General features: G+C 32.4%; 1 protein-coding gene and 1 pseudogene across 1 annotated transcript; one reads left to right on the forward strand and one right to left on the reverse strand.

Annotated features, from left to right (window-relative positions):
• The first annotated feature begins 5,145 nt into the window (after positions 1-5,145).
• Positions 5,146-6,643, forward strand: LOC123887082 (annotated as a pseudogene).
• A 2,699-nt stretch (positions 6,644-9,342) lies between these two features.
• On the reverse strand, positions 9,343-11,536 carry LOC123885740 (probable F-box protein At2g36090). The gene is made up of 3 exons (XM_045935052.1): positions 11,333-11,536; positions 10,076-11,252; positions 9,343-9,569 (listed from the first exon to the last, which is right to left on the reverse strand). The coding sequence occupies exons 2-3, from the start codon at positions 11,010-11,012 to the stop codon at positions 9,460-9,462; spliced, it is 1,047 nt and encodes a 348-aa protein (XP_045791008.1). The 5' UTR covers positions 11,013-11,252; positions 11,333-11,536; the 3' UTR covers positions 9,343-9,459.
• Positions 11,537-13,973: the final 2,437 nt, after the last annotated feature.

The following is a 13,973-nucleotide window of genomic DNA, read 5'->3' on the forward strand; positions in this document are numbered from 1 at the left end:
CCGCAGTACCCCCCAAGGATAAAAACGGAAATTCAGGGGGTATAAAAGAAATGAGGGGGGTCGGGAGAGAAAACTTCGCAAAACAAATGGTGTGAACCACTGATGGATCAAACATATTTGTGAGTTACAACTGTAGATGGATTCTTCATTTTTTTATTTTTTTTTATAAGCAGATGGATTCTTGATTAATTTGGCCAGTTTTTATTGTTCTTATCCAAGAATTGGTTTGATTGGAGCTATAACTACATGTTCAATTAAATGACACCGTTATATATTTCACTAAACATGAAAATATCATGAAGGGGATGCGAGAGGTACGGGGGTTCGATACCCCGCATCTCCATTTTCATATCTTTTTTTGTATTTTCCTTTGCCTTGTTGTATTTATCTCATACGCACACAATGACATGTTTTCTGTGGAACTTGTGATAGTAGATTTTTATGTATATCTATTTCTCACCATCACTCAAACCCTCCTTTGGCTACCAATTATCCCATTTAACAACTTCCTCAATTTTGTTCGAATCATTCTTTGCTGCTGCAGATTCACCATCACCAACACCAATTATTGTCCTTGAAACACCAATTATTGTCCTTGAAACATGTGGTTTACCAATGTGTGTTCTTGTTTTCAATATATTCAATAGAGTGAACTGAACAAAGAACACAAACTATACAAACATGTTTTCAGGGTCCTCCTTATAACTAAGATCAAGATTCAAATTAGAGCACCCACATCCATATCGATAATGGTGCTCTTAGGTACCACCAAAAATAATCTTAGGTACCACCAAAAATAATGATTGTATGATGTATGAATTCATATATTTCGTCCGGCCTCATATATAAGCAAAAGTTACCTTTTTAGATTCATTAAAAAAATAATGTATCTAATCCGAATTATAAACAAAATATATCTCTTTTTGAATGAATCTAAAAAACTGATTTTTGCTTATACATATGGGCAAAGTCTATGGTGACACCATAATGGTGTTGTGTATCATGCACAAGTTGCTGAAAACAGTATAATTAACGAATACGAATTTTACAAAATTCATCGTTGGATTGAAAGTTTATATCATATAGATGAACCATAATTTTTTTTGAAAAAATTGAAAATCATTTGATATGTTATTGATACCTGTCAAAATTAACGGTTTATGAATTTTTATTAAACACCGTTAATCTTTATAAGTCTCGATAACATATCAAATGATTTTTAATTTTTTTTGTATGGATGATCTATATAATATAAACTTTCAATCCAACGGTAAATTTTTGTAAAATTCGTATTCGTTATAATAAAATCATTAACTTGTGCATCATGCACCATATGATTCACTTGTGCATCATGCACCATATGATTCACTTGTGCATGTTAGCCAAAATCATACTTCCTCCGACCTCTTTTAAAAGTTATCTTTTTAGATTCATTAGAAAAATAATATGGATCTGTTTGTTTGAGATTTTAAAAAAATGATTTATTTTGAAAAAAATCATTTTCAAAAAATAGATTTTCTTAAAGAAAATCTAAAGCTATTTTCCGTTTGTTTACGATCATAAAAATCTATTTTTTTTAGAAAATGATTTAAAAAAAAAAATAGATTTTGAAGAAAGCTATTGAAAATAGCTTTTCATTTTGAAGAAAAAATGATTTTTTTACTAATATGATTTTTGAAAAAATCTGAAACAAACACAAGTAAAAGAAGAAAAATGATTTTTCTTTTAAAAAAAATAGATTTTTTTGAAAAAAAATCTGAAACAAACGGGGCCTATATCTAGTCCAAATTATTGACAAAATACATTTATTTTATCCATTTCTATGAAGCCGGGAGGGGAGTACGTGTCTATCCATTTCTATGAATGAATCAATGCCCTTTGAGATGGAGACGTGAGAGAAACTGGAATACAAACACCATACTGCCCCATACTTTGGTTGGACATGCCCACAATTTACTAAACACGATAAATAAACTTAACTTCACGCTACCAAACATGTACAACCAAAACAACGCAAAAATCACCGGTTCCTCTACGCATCTCTCTTCAACCTACAATCCATTTTCCCATATTACCCTCCTCCCATAAAAATAAGGCAAATACTAACCGCCTAACCGGTGCTTCTGGGATACTTTTAAAAGTTTAAATAGTAGGTTTTTTATACTCCCCCGGTCCTAATTATAAGAAAAAATTAACTTTGTAGATACATTGAAAATTTGATGTATTTAGTCTATATTATAGTCTAGATACATCAAACATTCAATGTATCTAAAAAGTTTATCTTCTCTTATAATTGGGACCAAAGGGAGTATAATTTTTATGGGAATGCATATAGTCAACACATTAGAAATTAAATGAAATGTTTAAAGAATAATATGAGATACTCGTTTTTTTGGTACAAATCTGAGATACTCGTTTGCAAGACCCTAAAAATAAACTATAATCAATTTAACAAACAATAACTACTATGATTAATTATTACCAATGGTTATTTACATTTTTTTCACCACTTTAATCTGGTTCGGGGGTCAGTTCTGACATCAAATGATCTACATTTATTGTCCATAGACAAAATGACACTAAACTCACACGCTATGATTAATTACGGATGCTTCTTCAATTTAGCTCGAATTTATGGACATTACCAATAACACCACCAAATATTTTAGGATTTGAATCTCAGGTGGCTTCTAGGGTAAGGGCTCTATCAAGTCCCTTACCGGTGTACCATCCAAATCTACCGTTAGATTTAATAAGCATACATGATCTTATAATTCATGACCACACACACTAGTTCCAATCTCTCCCCTCACGGGGCCAATCTCACTTTCTCTAAACCTGCACTCTATCTCTCCACCACCTGCACATAATCTGTATCGTGATAATAATCGACAATGTGAAATTGGAAGTTAGTGCCTCTACATGACCAACTTGTTGCTGCAATTGCTTTCAAAGTGATTCAATTTGCAGTTTATGTTTTTGATAAAACTGTAATGGTCTTTTTAAAGCATAATATCATCCATTATTGTTCTACCAATTTTAATTCTAGGTGTGTGTGGTTGATGTCTTTACTTTTTTGCTATCAATTTTTCTGGGTTGTGTTTATGTGAAATGTTAGTTTCATTCATTCTCAAATGATCATCATTTCGGCGGTTCTGAAAAGAAGCATGGTTTGAAATTAATTTGTTTATTTTTTTTGTTATAATTTTTTGATTTTTAGAAAATCATCTTCGGATTTACTCTAAAGAAGAAGAAAGTATCCTGCAATATGTTTAATAAGGTTGGAAGGAGGTTGGGGAAATACTGTAGGAAGGATAGACTGAGATCGCCCAAGAGAGAGAGAAAGAAAATGGATGCAGTATTGTCATGAATTATTAGACAATGTAGCCTAATTAAATCTAACGGTGGATTTGACTGGTACATGGGTGAGGGACTTAATAGAGCTCTCACCCTAAAATCCACCTGAATCTCAATACATGTATACTTTCTCCTCGGTACTGAATTATTAGTCGTTTTGGGAAAAAAATTGTATTAAATTATAAGTCAATTTACATTAAAAATAAAGTATTTAATGTTATTTTTCCTATATACCCTTAATTATTTATTACTCTTTTTTCTTTCAATTTTTCAATTTATTTTTTTCATACAATAAATAAAGGATAATGTTTTAAATCAACTAATAATTTCTCTTTTTCATACAACATTAATTACATTTATTTCTTTTTTTGACGGAAATTAATTACATTTCTTAATATGCGTAAAAATAACAAAATAACATATATTATAGTACGGAGGAAATATTAAATACATATCTGCTCATTTTTATATAAAAAAAAGTTAACTTTTAGATTTATTAAATACTCCTTCCGTCCCTAAATATAAGACCTAGTTTGACTATTGTATGTACGCCAATGCACAATTTTAATCACTAATATCTTTAATTTTCTATTAGTAAAAATTATAAAAACTTAATATTTTGAAAATACTCATTAAAACAAATTAAACAAGATCGGATATCTAATATTTACATCTATATATTATTAAAAAAAATACGATCAAAACAAGATAAATGAATAATCTCAGCTCTTATAAAAAGAGACGGGGGAGTAACTAATGTAGATCTTTTAATCAAAATGCATCAATCCGTAATATTAGTATCAGCTCTACAATCTCATTGACTATGAACTAAATACATTAAATATTCAATCAACATAAAAGAAATTGGAGATAATATCATTTGGTCCAGCTTTTTCTAGGTGTACAAGCTATTTTAATCATAAAGTTAGAAATAATAACCTTAAACTAAAATTAAAGTTGTTTGGTAAATTTTACCTTTTTAAAAAAAATGTTAAAAGTTGTTTTTGTTATTATTATAATAGGGTTAAAAGATATATTTGATAATATATTATATAGTAATTTTTTAAAAAAATATAAAAGCTGCTTTTTTTCCTACTAAAACTTTTAAAAATTTGTTGTTTGGCCTAACTTCTTACTTCTAAAAAAAAAAAGAAAAAAATGTAGGTCAAACAATACCTAAATACCAGTACCATATACCAAATGTTTTTTTATTTTTTATTTTTTATTTTGACATAAAAAGCTTATGGCATTTCATTAATAAACAAATCTTGGATATATGTAGAGATATCAGTATGAATACGAAAACTAAAACTAGCTAGAGATGAGACCGCTCTTGCCAAATTGTGAGCAACTTCATTAATTTATCTCCTAATAAACTCAACATGAGAGTTTGTAAAATAAGAGTAAAAAACATGTTTACAATCTTCTATAATATCTCCGAACACAAATTCATCTATCTAGTTACTGTTAAAATTATTCACCATGTGTTTGAAGTCAAGTTCAAACACCACACTACTAAAATAAAGATTTTTCACCAATTTCATCGTACTGAATAGGTCTAAAGCTTCACGGGTACTGGTATCAAATAATTTTTTCCTCTCTACAGAAAAATATTGAAATTTATTTTTTGGTACATAAATATTGAAATTTATTTAAATAAGAATTAAGAGTGTGTGTTAAAATTATTTTTTTGACGCAAAAGCGTGTGTTACATTAATGAGGGTAAATTGGGAATATGACGGATAACTGTTTTAATGGGTACGTAATTCGGAAATAGAAACGTAACTAACGTAGAGTTTATCGTGAAAACAAACCAGGCAAAGTGAAGTAACACGGCGATACCAACTGAGCCGGTGACGGAGTTTTCATACCAAACCAATCAAATTCTTCCACGTCAACACTCCTTCTTCTATCTTCTCCCACGTGTCGTCGGTCACCGTCAACTCACCCTCTTCCGTCAAAAAACGTTACCAATTTCATAAATTTTAAAATACAAAAACAAAAATAATCGTAACAAACCACGAAAAGGCGTCGGTATATTCATTCTCGCCGGCCAAAAAATTAATAATAAATATGTTAAATAAATTAAAACCCTAACTTCTCTCTCTTTCTCTCTCTAACCACTTTCTCTCTCCTTTGTTTTCTCGGTGAATCGGCGGTGAGTAATTATGGACGACGACGACGAGATCCATTCCAATCCATCACCGTTGAGCGGATCTCCGGTTTCATCACCGGGAGCAATTGGTAGGATTTCGGTGACGGTTGCGGCACCGGCGCCGGAATCTCATCCGGTGACGAACAGCTATGCATTAGCGCTTCCGATTCAGAATCAGTTAAGAGGAAACAACGGTGGAGGGAGGGAGGATTGTTGGAGCGAAGGCGCAACGGCGGTTTTGATCGAAGCGTGGGGAGAGAGGTATATGGAATTGAGCAGAGGGAATCTGAAGCAAAAGCATTGGAAAGAGGTGGCGGAGATCGTTAACGGAAGAGAAGATTATATGAAAGCGCCGAAAACCGATATTCAGTGCAAAAATCGGATCGATACTGTTAAGAAGAAGTATAAATCGGAGAAAGCTAAGATCGCTGCCGGAGGTGGCGTCATAACCAGTAAATGGCCGTTTTATGACCGATTAGATCAGTTGATTGGTCCAACCGCCAAGATCACCGGTAGCACGTCTGCCGGTAACAGTAATTTACCACCGCAAAAAGTTCCGTTAGGAATTCCGGTCGGTCTTCGTTCCGGTGGTGGTGCTAATCAGTTCAATTCTCAAAAGAAAAATAAAAAACCACAGCCACAAGTACAGCCGCAGTTGAATTACCAGAAGGTTCAACTTCGGCCGCGAGTTGTGGCTGTGGATTCCGATAATTCATCGGAAAGAGAAGCTCAAGTGACAGTTTACCACCGCTGGAAAGTCAGGAGAGGAAGAGAGCGAAGGTGATGAATTCAAATGCTGCGAAAGGAACAGAAGGAAGAAAAAAAGGTTGGGGAAGTGCTGTGAGGGAATTGACTCAAGCAATTGTGAAATTCGGAGAGGCTTATGAACAAGCGGAGACATCGAAGTTGCAGCAGGTGGTGGAGATGGAGAAGCAGAGGATGAAGTTTGCTAAGGATTTGGAGTTGCAGAGAATGCAGTTTTTCATGAAAACACAGGTAGAAATTTCACAGCTTAAGCTTGGAAGAAAAAATGTTAATGGCATTGGTAACACAAGCAATCATCATCACAACAACAATGAAAAAAACAACATGAACAACAACAACCATAACAATAATAGTGACAGTGAATGAGTGAGTGATAATTAGGTAAAGGTTAGATTCAAATTCCCCAATTAGTCTTTGTGTGAAGACTAGTGTATGTTGTTGTTGTGTTTAGTTATTATGGATTAAGATTTATATGTGCATTAATTGTTACAGTTAACTTAGTGGGATGTTGTTGCCAAATAAAACAAGTGTGTTAAATAATTTAAGCTCAATATATCAATGTAACACCATTCTGAATTGTTATTATTGTATCATGAATCATATAATTGTTGATAGGCTCTACTTTGATACAATGTACATATTAGATATGCAAACTTATAGATACTACTACTAATTTAGCAGATATTGAATTTCCTATAGTATCTTGAAAGTTGGGCTAATGATCTTGGAGCATTGATTTAGTTACTGTTATGGAAGGTTTAGACGTGACATTCTTAAAATACTGAATATTTAAGGATTTTGTCTATCATGTAATGTCATATCACATTGCTATATCTTGAGTGTGAGTTAGTTGAATGATGAAATTGGCTCTGCATATAATTGAGGTAAGTGAATGATTCTGATGCGATCAAAGGTCTCAGAAGTCAGAAACACCACACAAAGTAACAGGTCTGGTGTTGATTATCATAAAAAATCATTAAAGAAAACAAAACAAAATCAAGCATGCTTCACAAGAATGGGTGCCTATCCTATTCAAGAAAACTCACCTCCCCAACTAAAAAACCAAACCAAATCACAAAATCTAAAATTTTTCCTTTACAACTCTTCACACATCAACCAAACAATCATTCCTTCAAAAATTCCATCACTGGAGAATTTGTCCCTTATCTCTCATTATTGTAATTTCTCCCTCCATGTAAACTGCCGCCGACTACCTCTTAAGCCCCACCACCAACGCATACATTCTTCATTCACCTGCCTTTGCTTCCTCTGTCTCTCCCACAACATGATTTTAGCCTCTCTTTTCTCTCTTGCAGGACTTTGCTCTTCTCCTTGTCACGCAACAACCACCCTCTCCATTCAATACCACGCCTTCAATTCTCTACTTTTTCACTATCCTAGTTAGGCTTCCGGTGGAAAGTTGCAGGAAAAAAAATGAATGAATCACAAAATAATGTATATTTTACCTTTTGTTTCAGTCCCTATAAAAATAATAATTAAAAAGCATAAAAATATAGTATTATAGGAGAAAATTATAAGAATTTTTTTCGGAACGAGTCCAATTTCACCTACATTACAGAACGAAAAATGCATTTTGCCTATCTTTTTATTTTATAGTTTTTTTTTTTATTCTTAATAATTTTGTGCCCCAAGTCCAGGGACGGACCTGTGTGAGGCTTGGTGTGGCTATAGCCACACCAGCCCAGCCCAAATATTTTTTTTTTTTTTTAAAAAATAATTTTATAAATAATTTTAAATTATTCTGTATACATATTCGTACAAATACTAGTTTAGAGTTTATTATTAATGACCGTAAGTCTCTCGATACATATTAATTTAAATATTAGTGCAAATATTAGTTTATAGTATTCAACTTTTTGGTCATACATAGTGTATTATTTTAAGTTATATACTTTAATAAGCCACTAGGTTTGATCTAGTGATAAGAGATTTGGGTAGTACGCTATAAGTTTTGGGTTCGATCCCTAGCTCATTGTAAACCAAAAAAAAGAGTTATATACTTTAATTGTATAATAGTCAACTTTAACTTTAACTATTGTGGCATATAAATATGAAATGACATAAAACAATAGGTTTAATTTTTTCAAGTAAGAAAATATGGGTAAAATTGGAATAAATATTAATAAGTTATAAGTTAATTGAATTAGTTTATCAAAATAAACTATAAGCCGGTAAAAGTTTGGGTTCTATATATTTTGATCCAAGATAGAATCTTGTGATGTATGAAACAATAGTAATATGTATGATTTCACATATAATCAATAAGTTATAGTCTTTTCTTTTTTCCGAATAGAAACTTTGTAATTTTATGGATATAGTTTGTTAGTTTGTTAATTTCTTTTTTTTAAATAGAAATTTTCTGAATTGTTGGTTTGTTGGTGTTTTTTTTAGATACACATATTGTATTAATAATAATTTCATATGTTGTTTAACTAAACTATTAAGATAACGATGATTTTTTTTTAATACTGGCTAAAAAATTTAGCCACATCGGTAATCAATGTCTGGGTCCGCCCCTGCCCAAGTCTATAGCTAGTTACCTTTCAACAACACCAGAAATTCCACATCCACTGATAAAATTTTAATTTGCTATTACAAATAGAGTAGAGCCAGAAAATAATGAATCAGACTAGATTGTAAGGATTTTGAACTTATTTAAGCAAGTGGTAAGAAATTTGATGCATAACTCTTATGTATAGAAAAAAATTGTTTGGAAGAGAAAAATTCACTATGTATACTTACAAATTCTCAAACAAAGATTAATCACCGATAAATATTGATGAAAATTTTATATCTATAATCTATTGTTAAAAAAATAAGAGTAATGATATGATGACACATTTTTTGTTACACAAAAGTTACACACATACTATAGTATAGCATGAAAATAGATGTATAAAGTAATATTATATTGTGTGTAACTTTTGTGTAACAAAAAATATGTCATCATATCATAAAATACCGCAACGAAACAGTGTTTATCATAGTCTATTACAGATTTAGATTTATTGTTGTCAATTATTGACGCAGTCTCACACTGTAGTAAATCTTGACCATTAATTTGAAATTAGACGATTCAAATTTAAATACTGTTTTACAAAGCAAAACAATTTCAGCCGCTGATCATAGATTGGATGGCTAAGATCCGATTCCACCTACCTCTAAATCTTCCACAGTCTTCTCAATTTTGTAATCAACATTGCTTGAGGGTCCCTTTTAGAAGTTTCAACTTTTCTTTTATTAGCAGCAACACACAGTGAAGGCCCATAAACTGCACCAAAAACCAGAACCAAAGATGTAGAAAAACACCACAAACAAACACACACTCTATATTACACAAGAAATATATGCACTTCTTATTTTAAAATTTGAGCATGAATGTAAATACAATAAAGGAGTTAAACATTTGTTTGTAAATTAAGGTATCTCTGCTAGCTTGTTCTGTTGGTTTACATTATGAAATCACTGTTCTGCTTCTGTTATAACAAAAATGTTATTCAAACACAAATATCAAACAAATATACAACATTTATACACTTTTTACTTTTTTTAATATTTTTTACATGTTTCGAATTGCGTGCTGTGAGAGAAGAGAGAGAATGTGTCGTATTTTTGTCCACAAATTTGTGTTGATATATCATCCTCCTGTTATAATATGGATTATGGACAGTATTTTACAAAGTTCAAAACCACAAAACAACAATAAATTAAAAACAAGGAATCACAAAAACCAAACATTATAATGCATCAACCAAAACCTAAACATATAAAAATTACCATGCGTGCAGCCAAGGTGAAATTCATTTCCTCTTCCTCTTCCTCTCCTCTCCCCATTTTCAATAGCATTCATAAGAATAATGGCAGCTTGATTCTCATTCACAACAATCCCATCCATGTCCTCCATTCTAATCTTAATACGCCTCACATAGAACTTATCTTCTTCTTCATTTTTCCACTCACACTTCACCTTCACCTCACACTTTACCATCTCCGTAAAATACTCCCAAACCCCCGCCATCGGCAACAGCGTCTCGTACACCGCCACAACCGATCCATTGTTAGTTGTAACTGAAACAGGTTTACAACACGGACGAAACAAGCTCCCTGCATGCTTTATAGTACTCCTAGATGATATTTCACTATATAGAGATGATATAAGCACACAACTAAACCTCAATTTTTCTTTCAAATATTCCTCACACCCATCTTTCTTCACTGGAATAAAATTCAAAATATTCCACAAGTCACAAGAGTCAACAAAACGAAAGGATCTCGTGGCTCCACATGTCCCTATCTTTATGCTTTGAGATCCAATATTTGCACACAAAAGTTCTCGTTCTCGTTCTCGTTCTCCCTGTAAAAAAACATCAAATACATACGCAAAATCTGCAACGGATGGAAATTTTGGTGGTGGTGGAGGTGGAGGAGGATTATTACGATGGTGGAGGGAAGGGAACGCATCGGAGAAGAAGGAACGGCAGCCACCGGGGAAGTCTGAAATTATCATCCCATGGAAACCTACCCAAGTATGCGACAACAAGCTAGGCCACGTGGAAATGCAAACGTTCACCCATAGTCTGCTGTTGTTGTCTTTGCAGATCATGTGAAAGAATTCAGAGGAGACTGCTGATAAAGCCGTTAGGGTTTCGCCGTCGAGGCGCGGAAGGATGTGAGTAAGAATGATGTCCGGAGGTAACATACTAAAATTATTCATGATTGATCGATGGTAGAAGACGGCTAAGTTTTCATGTTAAGATATAGGGTTAGGTTTTCATGTTAAGATTAAGATATATGAGGAATTTTTACACAATTGCCATGTTTCACCGATCTGGATCCTCAGCAGCGACGATCTCTGCTGCGGTGCCTGCTGCTGGATCCTGGCCCTTGATTTAATCTAGCATCAGGTTTCCTATTAATACATATTAATCCTGCCGCATCTAATTAAACTGGTACACTGTCAAGCCAAACAGAATACAAGCTATTATTTATTGTTATACCACTGTAAAAAAAAAAATCTGTGTTATATATACCCACCGCTTAGCCTAACGATCAGATCCGAATCGTACTGTCATACATCAAAAACGCAAATTGCCTTCAACTCAATAACAAATTTGTTGTTGTTGAAGCTTAATATCAGAGAAGTGATGTATTGTTGTTGTATATGACATTAATAATGCGTTTAATTTCTTTGTTGATTGTGCTTCAAAAAAAATTCTCAATTGATTGATTGTGTTGAATCAGAACTACCCAGTTTTTGAGCTTGTTCATTGCAAAGGAAACAGCGAAGCCATTATAAGATTTAGTATAGGGATAAAGTAGTGAATCAGAAGAAGATTGGAGAATGGAAGAGTACATAATGGAGAATGGAAGAGTATATGATGCATTGTGGTTGTTGTGTTTCATATGAACTAAGTATGTAAGTATTTTTGGTCGCCAAGGACATCACTTACTGTTACTGACAACAATAACATTAGAAGATACAAAGTCGAGGTTGAAGAGGCCATGGATTCTTAACAATAGTTGTATAGAAAATTAATTGTGAAGGTTTAACAAAATTAAAATGAAAATAAAATAAAATATATTATGCGGCTAAAACGGTGTTTGAGAAGAATAAAATAAAGGAAATTAATTATGGCGGTGGTAATACCGAAAGGAAAGACGATGGCTACACTACAGTACTATACCCATATTTTTAATCTTAATTTCTATCATATAGGTCGACCATTGGATTAATCAAGAGGCCCAAAATGATGCAGCAGAAGCAGCTGCAGGCAGATTGGCAGCCGAAGATCCTAATTGATGTTTCACACACAAATTCCCAATATGTCAGTAACCAAAAAATATTCCTAATATATCATGATTTGAAAAATATTTTCCCAAATGCCAACGTTTTGACTTTCAAAGTTACTTCCGCCATGGGGCATGGCGGAATTCTACTTCACTAGAATTAAATTTTAATTTTTTTCTCAATGCCACACAGTGTGGCGGTATTCTACATCATGTAATTTTTTAAAAAAAATTTTACCTCAAAGCCACACAGTGTGCCGGTATTTTTTTGAGAGAAAAAAATATCGGTATATTAAAATCATTGATATTTTTTTCTCTAAAGAAAACACACTGATATTGAAATCAAGCATATATGCTACAAATAATCCTATGCATACTACCTTTTCCTTTTTCTTTAGAATATCGCCATGCTATTTGGCAAGATTCCTTTTGCATTTTGCAGTTTAGAATACCTTTTCTTTTTGCACTACGATTAATTTGTTCTGAGTGGTAAGAATTTTGACCACCTCAAAATGGTAGATACAATTTTTTGTTCAAGATTCAAGTTAAATTGTGTGAAGGGTATCCAATGATTTTGATCTCTTGAGATAAATTCAAAGATTTGAGTAATCCAAAGGTATCAATAATGATATAATTTAATCTTTACTTTATATTTACCATGATATCTTATACGATTAAATTAGAATATGGTTCACATTTTGAATTAACATGATTCCCATGTGATGCACTTTCAGCAGACAAATTCTGTCAGTTACTGTAAATAATCTTAAGTTTTTTATTTTGATCATAAAATTATTGAAGAATCAAGGACTTAGAGTTACAATTCTCCTTGAAGAGGCATATGCATAATTTTCATGTATATAGAGTTAGCACATACATAAAATATGTACTCAAGAAAGATATATAAGCGTTATCTTTCTCTCTTTATGTTCACGTCGAGTCCTGTTTGTGCGTGAAAATTGATGTTGTCAAGCCTTTTTATTGTAGGAAACATTGATCTTTTAGTCATAAGGAGGGGTTATTACTTAAATGATGTACTGTATTTCCATATGTTATACTAGCACTAGCAGCAGGTAATGATTTCAGTTACTTTTTACACACACTTTAAGTCTTTAAAACATTAGTTTTGAAACAATAATGTGACCCCTAATGATTGCAGGTAGTACTAAGTTCAAAACATATATACACATAAAAATATGATTAGAATGAATTGTGTATGCATGATATTTATTAGGTTTAGTGAGAAACAAATTTGTGAAATAAGTTAGTTTGATTGAATGTGCTTTACAAACTTTGAAACTAAATATATTTGGGCAACACTACATCCTCAAAATTAGTTAATATGGTTAGTGACATGTGGTTTTTTGCACCACATGCTGCATTCTTGCTAGCATTTGGATTGAAAGATAGGCCTCATGTTGAACTTGAACCTTCTCTTCATAAATGCATATGAAACTAAAGTTGAAAAAGGTACATATTAATAAGGGGAAATCAATGATAATAAGTAAAATCTCATTCTTAATTCAAAATATGTAAAGTATACATTATCTCGTTCTGAACTTATTTTCAGTTTCTATTGGTTAAGAAGATTACATAATGCAAGTATAGCTAAAGTGTGGAATATTTATCTGTTTATAAGATCTGAAGGGAAGCTGTTAGCAAGCATAGTTAACGAGGATTGACACTGGAAAGATAATGTAGAAGGCAATGCAATACTTGCCTTTGTAAGTTTTTATTGTTATACACTAGAAAGATAATGTAGGAAGTAAGACATGTTGCATTTGGTTAGATATGGGGTGGAAATGCATTCAAAGAATTCCCTGTTTCAAGTTTGAATGCAAGCTTTGGTCAAAAAAAAAAAAAGTTTGAATGCAAGCTGTTTTTTATT

The sequence above is a fragment of the Trifolium pratense genome, linkage group LG5, assembly GCF_020283565.1.
Source record: "Trifolium pratense cultivar HEN17-A07 linkage group LG5, ARS_RC_1.1, whole genome shotgun sequence".
NCBI lineage: Eukaryota > Viridiplantae > Streptophyta > Magnoliopsida > Fabales > Fabaceae > Trifolium > Trifolium pratense.

What these genes read in the sequence shown, in the direction of transcription:
- LOC123885740 (XM_045935052.1), bottom strand. Translation starts at nt 11,012, where the DNA reads ATGAATAATTTTAGTATGTTACCTCCGGACATCATTCTTACTCACATC. An exon ending in TCACCTTGGCTGCACGCATG is followed by an intron (nt 9,570 to 10,075) that starts GTAATTTTTATA and finishes TTTTTGGTGCAG; the next exon opens with TTTATGGGCCTTCACTGTGT.